Source organism: Camarhynchus parvulus, chromosome 3 (genome assembly GCF_901933205.1).
Source record: "Camarhynchus parvulus chromosome 3, STF_HiC, whole genome shotgun sequence".
Lineage (NCBI taxonomy): Eukaryota > Metazoa > Chordata > Aves > Passeriformes > Thraupidae > Camarhynchus > Camarhynchus parvulus.
In genome coordinates this window covers 39,407,107-39,420,418 of record NC_044573.1, presented here as the reverse complement: position 1 = coordinate 39,420,418, position 13,312 = coordinate 39,407,107, and the positions used below count along the sequence as shown (strand labels likewise).

The 13,312-nt window shown below is 35.2% G+C and overlaps 1 protein-coding gene across 17 annotated transcripts in view; it reads right to left on the bottom strand.

Annotated features, from left to right (window-relative positions):
• AFDN (afadin, adherens junction formation factor) overlaps positions 1-13,312 on the bottom strand; it is a 115,653-nt gene that overhangs the window by 63,353 nt on the left and 38,988 nt on the right. For 13 of the 17 annotated variants that reach the window (XM_030944706.1, XM_030944707.1, XM_030944709.1 and 10 more), the window contains exons 6-11: positions 12,887-13,044; positions 8,417-8,528; positions 7,810-7,977; positions 6,399-6,443; positions 2,211-2,305; positions 1,217-1,479 (exon numbers count right to left, since the gene is read on the bottom strand). In XM_030944706.1, coding sequence (XP_030800566.1) covers positions 1,217-1,479; positions 2,211-2,305; positions 6,399-6,443; positions 7,810-7,977; positions 8,417-8,528; positions 12,887-13,044 — 841 coding nt within the window. The remainder of the gene's footprint in view (positions 1-1,216; positions 1,480-2,210; positions 2,306-6,398; positions 6,444-7,809; positions 7,978-8,416; positions 8,529-12,886; positions 13,045-13,312) is intronic. The other 4 variants (XM_030944713.1, XM_030944717.1, XM_030944718.1 and 1 more) reach the window with 1 other exon arrangement.

Genomic DNA, 13,312 nt, shown 5'->3' with positions numbered 1-13,312 from the left:
ATTCACTACAATAGACTAGCTACAATTTTTTACTCAGGTCTTTAGTATTAAATGTACAACATAATGTAAATAACTCATAAATCCTAGTAATGCATATTACTATCTCCTTATTCTACAGATTAAAAAAAAATTGATTGTTTAAGCTGCAACAGCCCTTTGCCATAGATTTTATTGTCCAGTTAAAGCTCTGCAGTAATACAGTGCTTTCCAGTTGACTGTAAATCTGCAAGAGCACTTATCTATTGATCTGCAGGCTAAATGCAGGATGAACTCAAGATTTAAGCAAGAATATTACATGACAGCCACATGGCTGGAGGTCTTCCTGCAGACAGGGCCTACAAAAAGCACAGTGTCCTTCCATGAGAAAACACTGTGGAGAAAAAATAAAAATGCTTAAAGCATACATCTATATTAATCCAGGAGATAAACTTCTTTTCCTAGGTATCTACTTTCATTCATCTCCAAGCCAATTTGTTACTTTTCTAAATAACATTATAGAATAATGTGTATATTAACAATAGTAGCCTCAGTTGGACTCAGAGAAGATGGAAAATAGGATGTTGCTTTTTCCCCTGCTATACAAACTGATTTTGTTTCTTCTGAGTATTTCTATAGCCATTGAACAAAATCACCTGAACCCCTATGAGTCACAATATCCATGATCAGTGTTTTTATTATGCATCTATCAAAAATATGAATGAGAAACAACAGGGTAGACTTCTGGACTGTCAGTCCTTGCAACACAGAAACCAGTGGATGAGTAATCACACTAAAAAAAGTGGTTGTTATATTGAGACATATAGTTCCCTATCTTAACAGTCTCATTTCATGATTGCTTCACTTCCAAATCCTTTTAGTGGAATTTTGAAAGTTATTATCTGAGAAAAAACAAAAACCAGACTCTCTGAAAACATTCAGCAACTTCTTGACTTTTTCTGGAGCTTGGACAAACTATGAAATACATGAAAATAAGGCATTATAGTGTTTTTCAAACAGAAGTGAGCATGAGGAAAACTTCTTTGAATACTTCATAAATAAAAAGACACTTGCTAATCCTACATAAAATCACAAGGTGGAGCTCAAGTATTAAAATTATATACTTAACACTTAAATGAGTTCACACACTAGTCCCTGGCCATTTATAAGGCTTTCATTATGTATTTTTTCCCAAGGCTCTCCTTCTAACCTCAATAGGATGAAAATAAATTTTACTCACCCAGTTTTGTGTCTTGGACCTTTGACCATAAGACTTGCATCAGTAGATCTTTTGGAAATAATATGGTCCTGAGTAGGATCCACAAACTTAAATACATGAGAAGACCCAAATTGAACCTTCATTCCACTTTGCAACATGGTGGTTTCTGAAATACGCTGACCTTCCACATAGGTTTCAGCATCAATGCTTCTCGGGGTTACAGTGACAACTCCATCCATATTAGTGAGGTCACAGTGATGAGGCTGAATTCCTGGACCAAATAACTGGGAATAAAATTAATTAACATAGAATAAATTTAATTATACTGCAGCAGAAATAAAAAAACCAAAGACTAAGACGTAGTTACGCCTATTTACAGACTGGTTATTTAAATTTGATTATGCATTTACAGAGATCACTGGTACTAAAATCAGCGAGTTTCACTTCATTTTTCAATGCAACAAGAATAATAAAACATATTTAACTAACACGTGCAGCACACATCCCTTAATGAAAAACTTTTCACTGTTTTGGTCACATGCTGTTTTCTTCCACTTGCTGTTTTATATGCAATCTCACAGTGCAATTAATTATAAATCAACTAAATGCACTGACATGGACCCAGGCTACTGTAAGAAACTCCCTGGCATGAACTTCATACAAATATGCTTGTCTTATACTCTTAAAAAATCCTACCTCAACGGGATTGAGACTAGGACTTGAAAGCCATTAAGCAGTTACAGTAACACTGATATGCACTTTTTGATCCAATTACAAAAAAGAAAACCCCTTAAAAAATAAAAATTTGACTTAAAATAATACAACCCTTCTCTTAAATCAAGAGTGCAACTAAATTAAAACAGATAAATATTACCATTAATACAAAATTTCAGCAATATTTTACCCTTCAAACTTTGAAGCATATTTACAGCATATTTTATTAAAACTCCACAATGACATATAATACAGCAGAGATCAAATCAGTACTGTCGTACGAGTCTGCTTTTTTCCATACCTGAATGGAATTGTCATCAAATTTTTCAGTTCCAACTTCAGTGACACTTAATTGTAGACGATAGAGCTTTGGCTTATCTCTGGAGTCAGAACCATCTGTACAGCAAGTGACAAATATTAATTTCTAAGTTAATAAAGTTCAAATAGTCACACAGTATTTCTACATTTACTGCAACTTAGTCAGAATAGCAATGTTTACAAAAAAAGAAAACCCAAGCGACATTCTTTCAAGATTGTAGGGAACTTGGTTGTTCCTCATAATGTAAGAACCCTGAAAGTAGAGAAAGCCTACTCGGAGCAGCTGTTTACTACAAATGCAAAGAATAAAGTAATCAAGAACTACTATTCTGAACATACTGTGAAAAACCTTTTCTATTTCCTTAGTACTTTAAGCAATGCAACAGTTTTTGTAAATCTCTAAGATTTTATATGGGTATACCAGTATGGGTTTAGAAGATAAAGGAAATAAAACACCTCCAGATCCCACATTAATAGCATCTACTGATCTTACTAAAGTACACATTATCAGCAATATCTGCTGCCAAGTGATCCACATACCAAACTGTTTCTAATTCATCAGATACTGAACTAGAGCAATATTAAAAGACAATCCTACAAAATGTTCACCTATGATATTTAGTCTTAATATACAGGACTTTGGCACTTCTGGCCTTATCTTTATAGTTCCATTGACCTATCTTTTCATCTCACAGAAAATTAGGTAAAAAATGAAGTCCAACTTCCTACTTCCCTCAGAAAAATGCTGGACATACAAAGTGTGCCAAAATTAGCTGGTGCCTTCACAGGCTAACACAAATGGGTTTTGTCATACATATAAATCCTCCCCACTTCCCAGAAAACCCTACAACTTTAAATATGAGCGGAAGCTGAAATAATACTGTCATTTCTAACTACTCTCCAATCTCTTCTCCAAAGCAAAGTAAAAGACAGGCTGCAAGACAAAGAATGTCTTAGCTGTGGAAATGAACAATGATTTTAAGTCATTTCCAAAAAAGCAATAGAGAATATTATTAAAGCCATGGCACACACATTGATACTGTCTGCAGTAGACTACAAGTTATCTTCAAATTTTTAGGTGAAAGAATATAAACAGAAGCTCTACAAATCTAGTTGTAAACTCCCAGAACATCTTGTATTAAAACCACAGCACTAGACACAAATGCAATTTTTTCCTCCACAAAAAGGAGAAAATTTTAAGGAGTTATTCAGAGTTATTTGGGTTATTTGTTGTACTCTATCAGTATTAAAAGCCAATTTCTACAGTAAAAGGTATCTTAATCTTGAAGATAATTACAACAACTCCTAAGAATGATGAATGAAAGGCCTTTTTATTCTAGGGGAGGGACGCAGGAGGGAAGGATGGTTGTGTGATATTACAGTGTAAAGCATATTTCTTGTTTTCCAACAGCTGGAACCTCACCTGAACGGTATTTGGAATGTATCCCTTATAACTCACTGCAGCAGGATAGATATTCTGCTATATCTATGGTGAAAGCCAGGCCACAAGAGTCCACAAAGACTGATCTTAGAAAATTATGCACTACAAACAAATTTCATCACTTGATTTATGCACTTAAGAGTCACCATTCACACTTTAAATAGTAATGTTATAAAAAAAGCCTGCAGTGAACAAAAGTGAATAATCACTGTAAGGACATCAAGTCAGTGGTTTATAACACAAACACATATTTTTTAAACAATAAAAAAAAAAAAACAAGACAGGGCGCTATTCATGGATATATATTTTAAATGTGTTACTTCACCACCAAAAGGTGAATCCTACACCACTTTGAAATTTATAACTTCAATTGATTTCACTGGTCCAATGCTTGAAACAATGCTGGGAAATAGTACTGACTTAGCACAGACCAAAACAAATGATGACGATCAGCTCACAGAAAACAAGTAAGCCCAAAGTTGAACAAAAATGGTCACACAATGGACTTTACCTATTGATATAAAATTAGTTTAAGTCTACACTTTTAAAGCATATTTCCTCTACAAGTTCCTAACTACTAAGTGTTTAAACACTAATACGCTTAGGAGATGGTTGGGCAGATCTGAAACACCATGTTGAATTCAGGAGATAATTCTACTCTTAAATTTCAGACAAGATATGCACTTCCAGCAGAAAAAGCCAATAGTAAACTTTTTTTTTGTAACAGACAACAAACTCATGTGCAGAAGTGTTACACACACTACAGTTCTGTTCTCAGAAAGAAGCTTGGCCAGGAAAGCACCCTGGTCAAGGCTTTCCATTTCTCCAACCTTCTGCAACTCTTCTGTCCAAGTTGCTATACCTCCATGTCCTCCACATCTCCCACTGCTATTTGTTCTACAGCTCAACGGTGCTCTTTTTTTGTCATGAAGCAAGGAAAAAAGCCTTATGGGGTTGCCTTTTTATTTTTTATGTATCCTTTGTAATTTTAAATTCAGGTTTGTAGGATCTGAGGCTCACATCTGAAAATATGGAGGTTTGCCATTTTTCTCAGCCTTTAAATATTATGATTGTACAACTGAAGTTATTAACATTCCTGAACTCATCAAAAGCCATATTCACAGATAGTACAGACAGAATCAGCTATTCAGAGTGCTGCTGAATGTCATTTCAGTCTACCCAGTCTGTTTCTATTACTATCAGATTCATCTCAGTTTACTGTTTCATTCACTTGACTTGGATACAGAGACAATTGCTGACTGCCACATGTACAGCCACAAGCTACTGAAGTGCATCCTCTACCACAGAGAATCTAATCTTCAGTCAATTAAAAGTCGTACAAACAGCAACATCAGCAGCTATGGAGAAATGGAAAAACTGGACATACTTCACTAGCAAACTTCATGAATTTGTGCAATTGCACAGGGCATGAAAGTGAGTCTGCTAGGTTCTTCTGCAAAAATATAAACAGCCTCTGTTTTGACAGGAGGACATTTCTACTGGAGTTATTTCTATAAAAAATAAAAGTATTCTAAAGTGCTTTTTTTCCAAAGACACAGTCTGACTCTAGAGTATGAAGTCCTCTTTTTCACACACTGAGATAAAAATTTAAAAAGCTATCTTTTTTTTTCTTCAGTGACATGCAACCAAATTTCAATCTTCCTAGTTAATGGTCAAGTGTTCCTGCAGAGCCCATCCATGATTTTTAGTTCAGCACACTCTATGAAACCTTTCTGCTCTCTGGAATAACAACGTTAACAAAATGGAAGTCCGAATTCAATTTACATAATGGAGCACTGGACACAAGTTTGAATACAGTTCTTTAAACCCCAGTACTGCACTCCCCAAGCGTAAAGGAAAGGGTGAGCAGCACTGACAACCACACGTAGTTCTTCTACAGCAGTCTAAAAAATAAAGTGAGGAAACAGGGGAAAAAAGTAATAAAATAAAAAAATATTTTGGCAGACATTTCACAATGAAAAGAGAATGGCTTTGTAGTCTTGTTTAATCAGTCAAACCAGAACATCTCTGCACATTACTCTAAACTGTAAGGAGAATTAAAGATCCATAATGATTTGTACATTAGGCTATCAATTTTGAGCACTACAAAAAGTGAACAAGTCTCTACTGTCTGAAGTGCTAAATCTTTGACATACACCACTAATGTCAGACAAACCAGGCAGCAGAAACAACAAAGGATGCTATGGAATACCACAGAGTAGAAAGCGAAGTAATTTTGCCAGGAGTCAAAACACTATTTCCCATAAAAATCATCACAGACTTCATCTACTGTATCAACACAGTCAAATACTCAAAAGGACAGCTAAGTTCCAAGCCATTTACCTAATAACCATTTTAACTATGAATTCACAAGCAGATGGATCGAAGAACTTTTAGTTCTACTACAACATTGCTTGTAAACCACCCTCTGAAATTTATCTGTTAACTGTAGCTGGAAGGTTGAACTCTTTGGGTAACAGCATATTCATGACCCAGTTGATGTTTGTTCACCAATCAAATAATTAAAATAATTAAATGGCAACTAACAAACAATTAAAATAATTAAATGGTAACTAACAAAATAGATAACTACATCACAGAAGCAATCTCTTGGAAAAAAACCCTTAAGATAAATAACACAGTCCTTCATTTGTCATAAAGAAACTCAAGATTTATAGTCGGAGAAGTTTTTAGTGGCTAATGAGAGAACAGTATCAAATATAGCGTTACCTTCGTAAGTGTGATAGTTGTAGTAGGCAAAGTGATTCCTTCTCCCTGGGGTTAGAAACACATGCAGAGGACCCAGGTGAAGGCAGCACCAGCAGGACAGATACCATGCAGAACATGCGGAGGAGGGCAAGAAAAGAAAAGATAGGAAAGGGTGAAACTGTAGCCAGACAACACCTATTCAATTTATAAGGATGAAGTTCATTAAACTCTTTCAATTTTAGAAACTGTGCAGAATATAAAGACATCAGTACTACAAAGCTACTGAATGAAACCATCCTTATTGTTTAGAGAAGTGATAACAAGCTGTTAGAAGAAGAACATGAACAACAGGTCAGTCCCACTGGCAATGTGTGAAACTCAGCACACAGCACTGACACCTGCAACACTGCAGACTGAGTTTACTCTCTCTGTTAATGGGCATCTCGAGCCACTGCCCGAGATCAACATTTTAATGATAAAGCACCAAATCCCACAGAGTAAGAGAACAAGAAAAGAAATCAACAGTACCATTAAAAGAACTCAAAATATTAATATGGAAACTGAACTTCAATCTGCAGAACATGACAATACATTTCATATATTCTGTGTACTGATAATTTCATCTGGATTTAAAGCAAACCAAAAAAAAAAATTCCCACACTATCTGACCATAAATTTAACTTTTTTTTTTTGCAGTTCTGATCCAGCAAAGGTTTCAGCACCAATTTCCAACCTTGCTTCCCAAAAGGTACCAAACCAGACTTCAAACTGTAACATTTACTTGAATATCTGAGTGTACTCAGGCTACACTCAATAGGAAAAAGAGCTGTATATAACTCCATCACCAAAAATAAAAGTCCATATCCAAATCTATAAACATGAGGATGACAGAAATTAAGAGCATAAATCATGTATGTTTTATCAGTAGCTGTGTATACACAATCATGCCAGCTGTTCCTAGATCATAAAACTAACTGCAAATTACCACAAAGCCCAGCAAGTTCCAATTATGCCAAAATAAAACTCAGCTTGGTAGCGATTAGAAGGTTCTATATAGGCTGAAAAATGTTTCACATCTAAGTTTGATTTAAAACTTCATGTTCTTGTCCTGTTAAAAATGTGATTTTCCATGTATGGCACTGCTACAATGTACTTGTGAACATAAACAAAATCAGATCTAAGCTTAGTAAATAATTTCTCCCTTTTTTCCACTCCAAACATTTGCTGCTAAGATTTTGATATTACAGCAACATGCACCTCTACCTTTAGAACTGTAACCTCCAATTCAGAATCTGACATCAGAAGAACTCATGTGGCACAGACTTCCTGCCACACAGAGCTCCTTGTGCTTACAAAGAATGTCTTATTTTTGAAAAATCCAAATGACTATACAATAATGTAATTTAGCTTATTAGATAGTCAGAATTCTTACCTGGGCTTAATTCTACTAGGTATGGTAGTTTCTCAGGAGGAAGGCAAGAGCCATAGCCAGACCCGTCAACTCTTTCCTTCCCCTTCAATGGTTTTCCATCAGCTATCTTCCTGGTTTTCTTTGGGACATAATCAGGAGGCCGCCTTTTCAACTGAAAGACCAGTATTCCTAAAACACAGTATAATACATCCTTTGAGTCACACTACCACTGCATAAGCACACAACCAACATCTATTAATCTCCAAGTGTCCCATAGGATTACTTTCAGCTTACTAAATTCCTGTCACTTCTTTAGAATAGTTTTAACTTAAAAATAACTACACACAGATCAAAAGCATACTTCAGTATAGTGAATAATTTAGAAAATTTGGGACAAAATGAAAACCTTTCTACCACCTGATGGTGTAATAATACAAACCGTATTATTACATAATACTGTTTAAATTACATAATGAAACAGTAAATAACTCTAATACTCCCTAGTATTTTAAGTGTCCAAAACCAAAACACACTAAAATACATGTTAGAATTTCTTCCTTTACAGGGGCTCCACAACACAGATTACAACCCAAGGCACAAAAATAATCTTAAAAGGTTTTGGACATACCTTTATCACTAGGCCACTCCCTAAATATCTGCAGTGGACACTCATCATCATCAAGAATAGTTTCTTTAGCACCTTTATCATCAGAATGCTGAGCACCAGGAGGCAGCATGACCTAAAAAAGAATTATCAGTTTTCAGAGCCTTTAGTGGACAATTAGAACATTCAAGGGTATATTCTCTGATAAATTTTTGCATGTGTTATTTATAACAAGAGATAAGGCCAAAGAATTCAGTAACTTGGAATGTATTTTGTTTCCAAGATTTTCTAACACTCCTCTCTCGCCTCTTGCTACAGTTAAATCGCACTTCCTAGAACACCAAGTAAGTCTAAAAAGCAAAGAACAGCAAGTTACACTTAAAGTATGCGAGATCTTCTTTCAGTAAAAAAAGTTATTTCAATTTCTCATCAGCTAAGAGAAAAAAAAATCTGTGGAGATGATAGTCAAAAAACAAAACTGAACTCTCCATTATTATTTCACACACTGGAATCAGCATTTCATTTTGCTAATGCCATTCTGCTATACGTAACATATATATATCTTTAGAAAAGACACAGCAAAGACTATGTTACACCTGCTGCATCCTTGTCTTACCCAAAATTTACCTGTTCTACACAAGGGACTAAGGGCACAACTGGAGCATTTCACACAACTGCCTTCATGCTGCCTAGTTCTAAGGAAGAAACAAAACCAAGAATACTTTTGGAACAGAACTGCATACTGTTCCTACCTTTTACAGCTACATCCTTACAAGGCAGAGGAAGGGGGAAACTTTGATTCATGAAATCTGATCTTAGGGGAGACACAGCCTGTAATTTCATGCATTACTGCTCCCCACAGAGATCAAGAACAAGTAACAATGACAGGCAGTATTACAGTTGTTAAAGACAGATCTTTCAAAGCTGAATGAAAAAATAAAATATGTTGTACTCCCACACTTGTAATCCTAATAATGTTATTTAAATTCATAGACAGTTCTATTTTAAACAAACTACCCCAAATTATTCCCATCTCTGAACTATGACCAAGGTAAGACCTTCTGAAGTGCTGTAGCCATTGGCTACAGCATCCTACTACACTGCAGCCCTCTAGACACTTTGCACTATCATTTGTTCCCTCCTTTCCACACCCATTTCTGTGTTAACCAAGTTCTCACAGATCTACCTCAAACATCTTTTCATCTTCTTCCAGGCAGGAAACAACTACATTTAAGATTAAAAGTATGCAATCCCTAAACCATTTTCTATGCAAAACATGGCTAAACATAGGACTAATTAAATTATCTTTAATTAGACTTTCAAATAGACAAGATATTATAAAAGAAGGAAAACATTAAAATGTATAAACCAGAGGGAAACAGAAACACATCTATACTCAAACCTCATCCTGCCAAACTGCTCTATTTCACATCTCAGATTTTAAAAACAATTACACATACAGGATAATTAGGGTAACACTGTGTTTCAAGCTATGTTCAAGAAGCAACAATCTTAAAATTCCAAAGCCCTTGAGACAGAAGGTAGCTAGTGACAAAGCACGAAATACATGCAATACCAGGACCTGACCAATACTGGGCTGGGAAGGAAACCAAAGAAAAACCAAATGCAGTCAAACATGCAGCAAATACAAGCTAAGAAATTTAAATGAAGACCTCAGCAACTTCAGACTTAACTTTCATAACATTTGTTGGAATAAACAAGTAATAGAAGGCATGTATTTGAGTATTAAGCCTCCTGTGATAATAACTATAGATCAAATTATCAGACCCATCCTTTAAAAAAGTCTCACATGAGAACACCCCATGCTGCAACAGGTCTTCAATAAGCTCTTCGGTAATTTTAATGTTTAAGTAAAAACCCTCATATCTATAGTATATTTGAGTATATCTGCTTATCATGATTAATCTACAGTTTTCCTTACAAGCTGGGAATGCAGGCTCCATGCATGCCCCTACTAAAACAAACCAAAAAAAAAAACTCAAAAAAAAAAGAAAACCTAAGAAAACAACAGCAACAACACCACAAAAAAAACCTACAAAACCCCCAATGAATCTTGCTAAAATACTTAATGTCTTATGTCTGTAACAACTACTTCTTAAAAAAACCCAATACAACTACTCACCATTAAATGCATATTTTTGCTTGACATTACAAGAAGTTATTTATGCCTTACCCTCAAGTAAAAAATAAGTGCATGCTAGAAACAAAAGTCTAATCAAGATTCTGCTTTCAAGAGTTAACTGGTTTGCTGCATGCCTGGAGTCTAATGCCCCGAGCAAATATGCACAGGTAGCTTGGAAGACTGTCTAATTAATTTGACATCTTCAGAGAAGTGCAGTGAACCCCATATTACTCAGGGAAACTCAAACCAAGCAAACTGAAACAAACAAAACACACACATTGGAACAAACTGGTGTCTACTTGCTTACACAGAAAAGCACTTTGGAACCTGGAATAAAGGTACAGCCTGATACACTGCAAACCAATGTATGAAAGCAGACAACCAATAGGAAAATGCCATTTACAATAAAAGTTGTCAAAAATGTTATGAAAAAGTCTTACAATGTTTATCTTTCAACTGAAACTTCAGGAGCGATCTTTATTACAGGTACTTATACAGCCTTATAATGGTCTTGTCCTGTAACTTCAAATTCATCTTAATAATTAAGTAAATGTCAACTGCTTAAATCTTCAGAGAAGACACTGTACTGGGCACTCAAAGAGAACAAAATGTTTCAAAATCCCAACCAGTAAGAAACTGAACTTGTATGTCCCACTGATAATAGCTGAACTTAACAAAATGTAAAGAATAAGAACATGTGCAGGACCTGTCTAACACAGAGTACCATAAAGTGCCAGAAGAACAGGGGCAAAAGCCAACCCAGGGACAGAGAATAGCTGTGAGACTTCAGTATAAAGGGAGTGCCATTGGATAAATTTAGCGGTGCGTTTCTGAGTTTCCAAAAAAGACAACAGTGATTAAAGACACATCAGGCTAATTCTTGGGTATTTTCATGTTTCAAGCAAGGAAAGCAGCTTTATAAAACATCAGGAAAAAAGCAGATTTTAAAATCTAGATTTAAAATACGCAACTTGATGAATAAAATAAGAATTAACATATTAAAAGCCAAGCACTGTATCAGGAGAGGATGGCCAAGCAAATTTTAGCCAACTACAACAACTTACTGTGAGCAAATAAGGTCTCCTATACTTAAGAGTTACTGAAACAGATCTGCTATTGGTCAGTGCAGACCACTCCTGTATGTCAAATGTAAACATAAGCACACAACTGACATCAGTTCAGACATATTGTACGAAGATGTGTTACTCAGGAAACAAAATATTTTCCAGAAGTACTTCCCAAAAAACTAATATAAAAAAAAATTTCTTTTGCAGCAATGACTTCATTAACCTTCACCAAGATCAAAGCAAGGTTCCCCAGACTATTTCCTACATTAAACATCCCCACACAAGATCAGAAAATAGGATCTAAGAGGGAACACCACCATTACAAAAAGAGTAACTTTCAACAGTTTCCTGGGTAAAGTTGCAATTAGTCCAATAAATTTCCTAATACTCAAAGATGTTTTTATTTTTTAATTTTTTATTTCAGGCATCGTGAGTCTGAACTAAGCAGAATGAAGTAAAACTATCTTCCAAATTTAGTCTCAGTGTCTATGCTGTAGCCCATGATTCTCCCAAATCACCACAGTATTGTAAGAAACAAACTTTTTTCCCATTTTTCTGACATTTTAAGGAGCAAAAATGCAAGTTTATTAGACAAGTCATAGCCAAAAAAGTAATCAAACACTGGACTCAAAAAATATTGTTTTCAAGCCTCACTGTTCTCCCTGAGAAAACAACACGGTCAGAAGTTTGTAATCTTTAATCAGTACTGCCCATGGGACTTTTTGATAAAAGCCACATCTCTAAGAAATAACAATTCTATGCAATTCGGTTAGAACTCCTAAAATAATTAAATTCTGAAATTAAGAGTATCACTTTAATCTTTTCTGATTTGTAGCGAGGGTCAGCTACCACTGCAAGGTTTAAGGAAACAGCACACAACACAGACCTTTTACAATGGAGCTCACCTCAGCACTTTCACTTCAGAGTGGACACTCTTAGTTCAGGGAAATAGTTTTTTGCACAGATTTAGGTATCCACAGGATGAACTATTAGCTTATACATCTATGAATCACCAGCACATTTAGTGGTATAAAACCCATAAAAGTGCCCAATGAAGAAATATGTCGTTTTCAGTATTAATGTTTTCCTGTACAGCAAGCAAAACAACTGGAAGATTAAAGTTTTAAAAACAAAAAACCTGATATGTCACTTCACAACTCCTGAGGCTGTTAGATTTGGGGCGGGGGCGGAATTTAGTCATTCTATTCAGCTTGGAAGCTACTGCAAGAAAAAAAAAAAACAATCAAACATGAAATGTGAGAAGATTGCGTTTTAGTAACTTACACGAGCAATACAATAATCCTTGGGATTTTCTTTTTCCAGGCCATATTTTTCCAGTGCTTCAATAACTGCAAAGTCTGCAGTATCTGTAGTAGACAGCAGGATTGTCTTGTACGGTATATTTGGTTTTAAACTGTCTGCATAAATTCTCAGCGTCCCACCTTGGAAACCAAATGGAATTAACAATGCAACCACAGAATAAAATGACAGACATGAAGTAATTCATTATGTTTCTAACAGAATATAAGAACCAACCCTTTCAGAAATAACTTCATTACTCTACTAATAAAAGAAAAATAATGTAATATCCCCAAAATAGATTTCTCTCTCCACTGGTAAAAATCTCCAGTGATATTTCTGTAATTTATCTAATGAAGTGTTTTCCTAATGTTTCACCATGCTTAGTATTACATGAAGTTAAAATGAAAT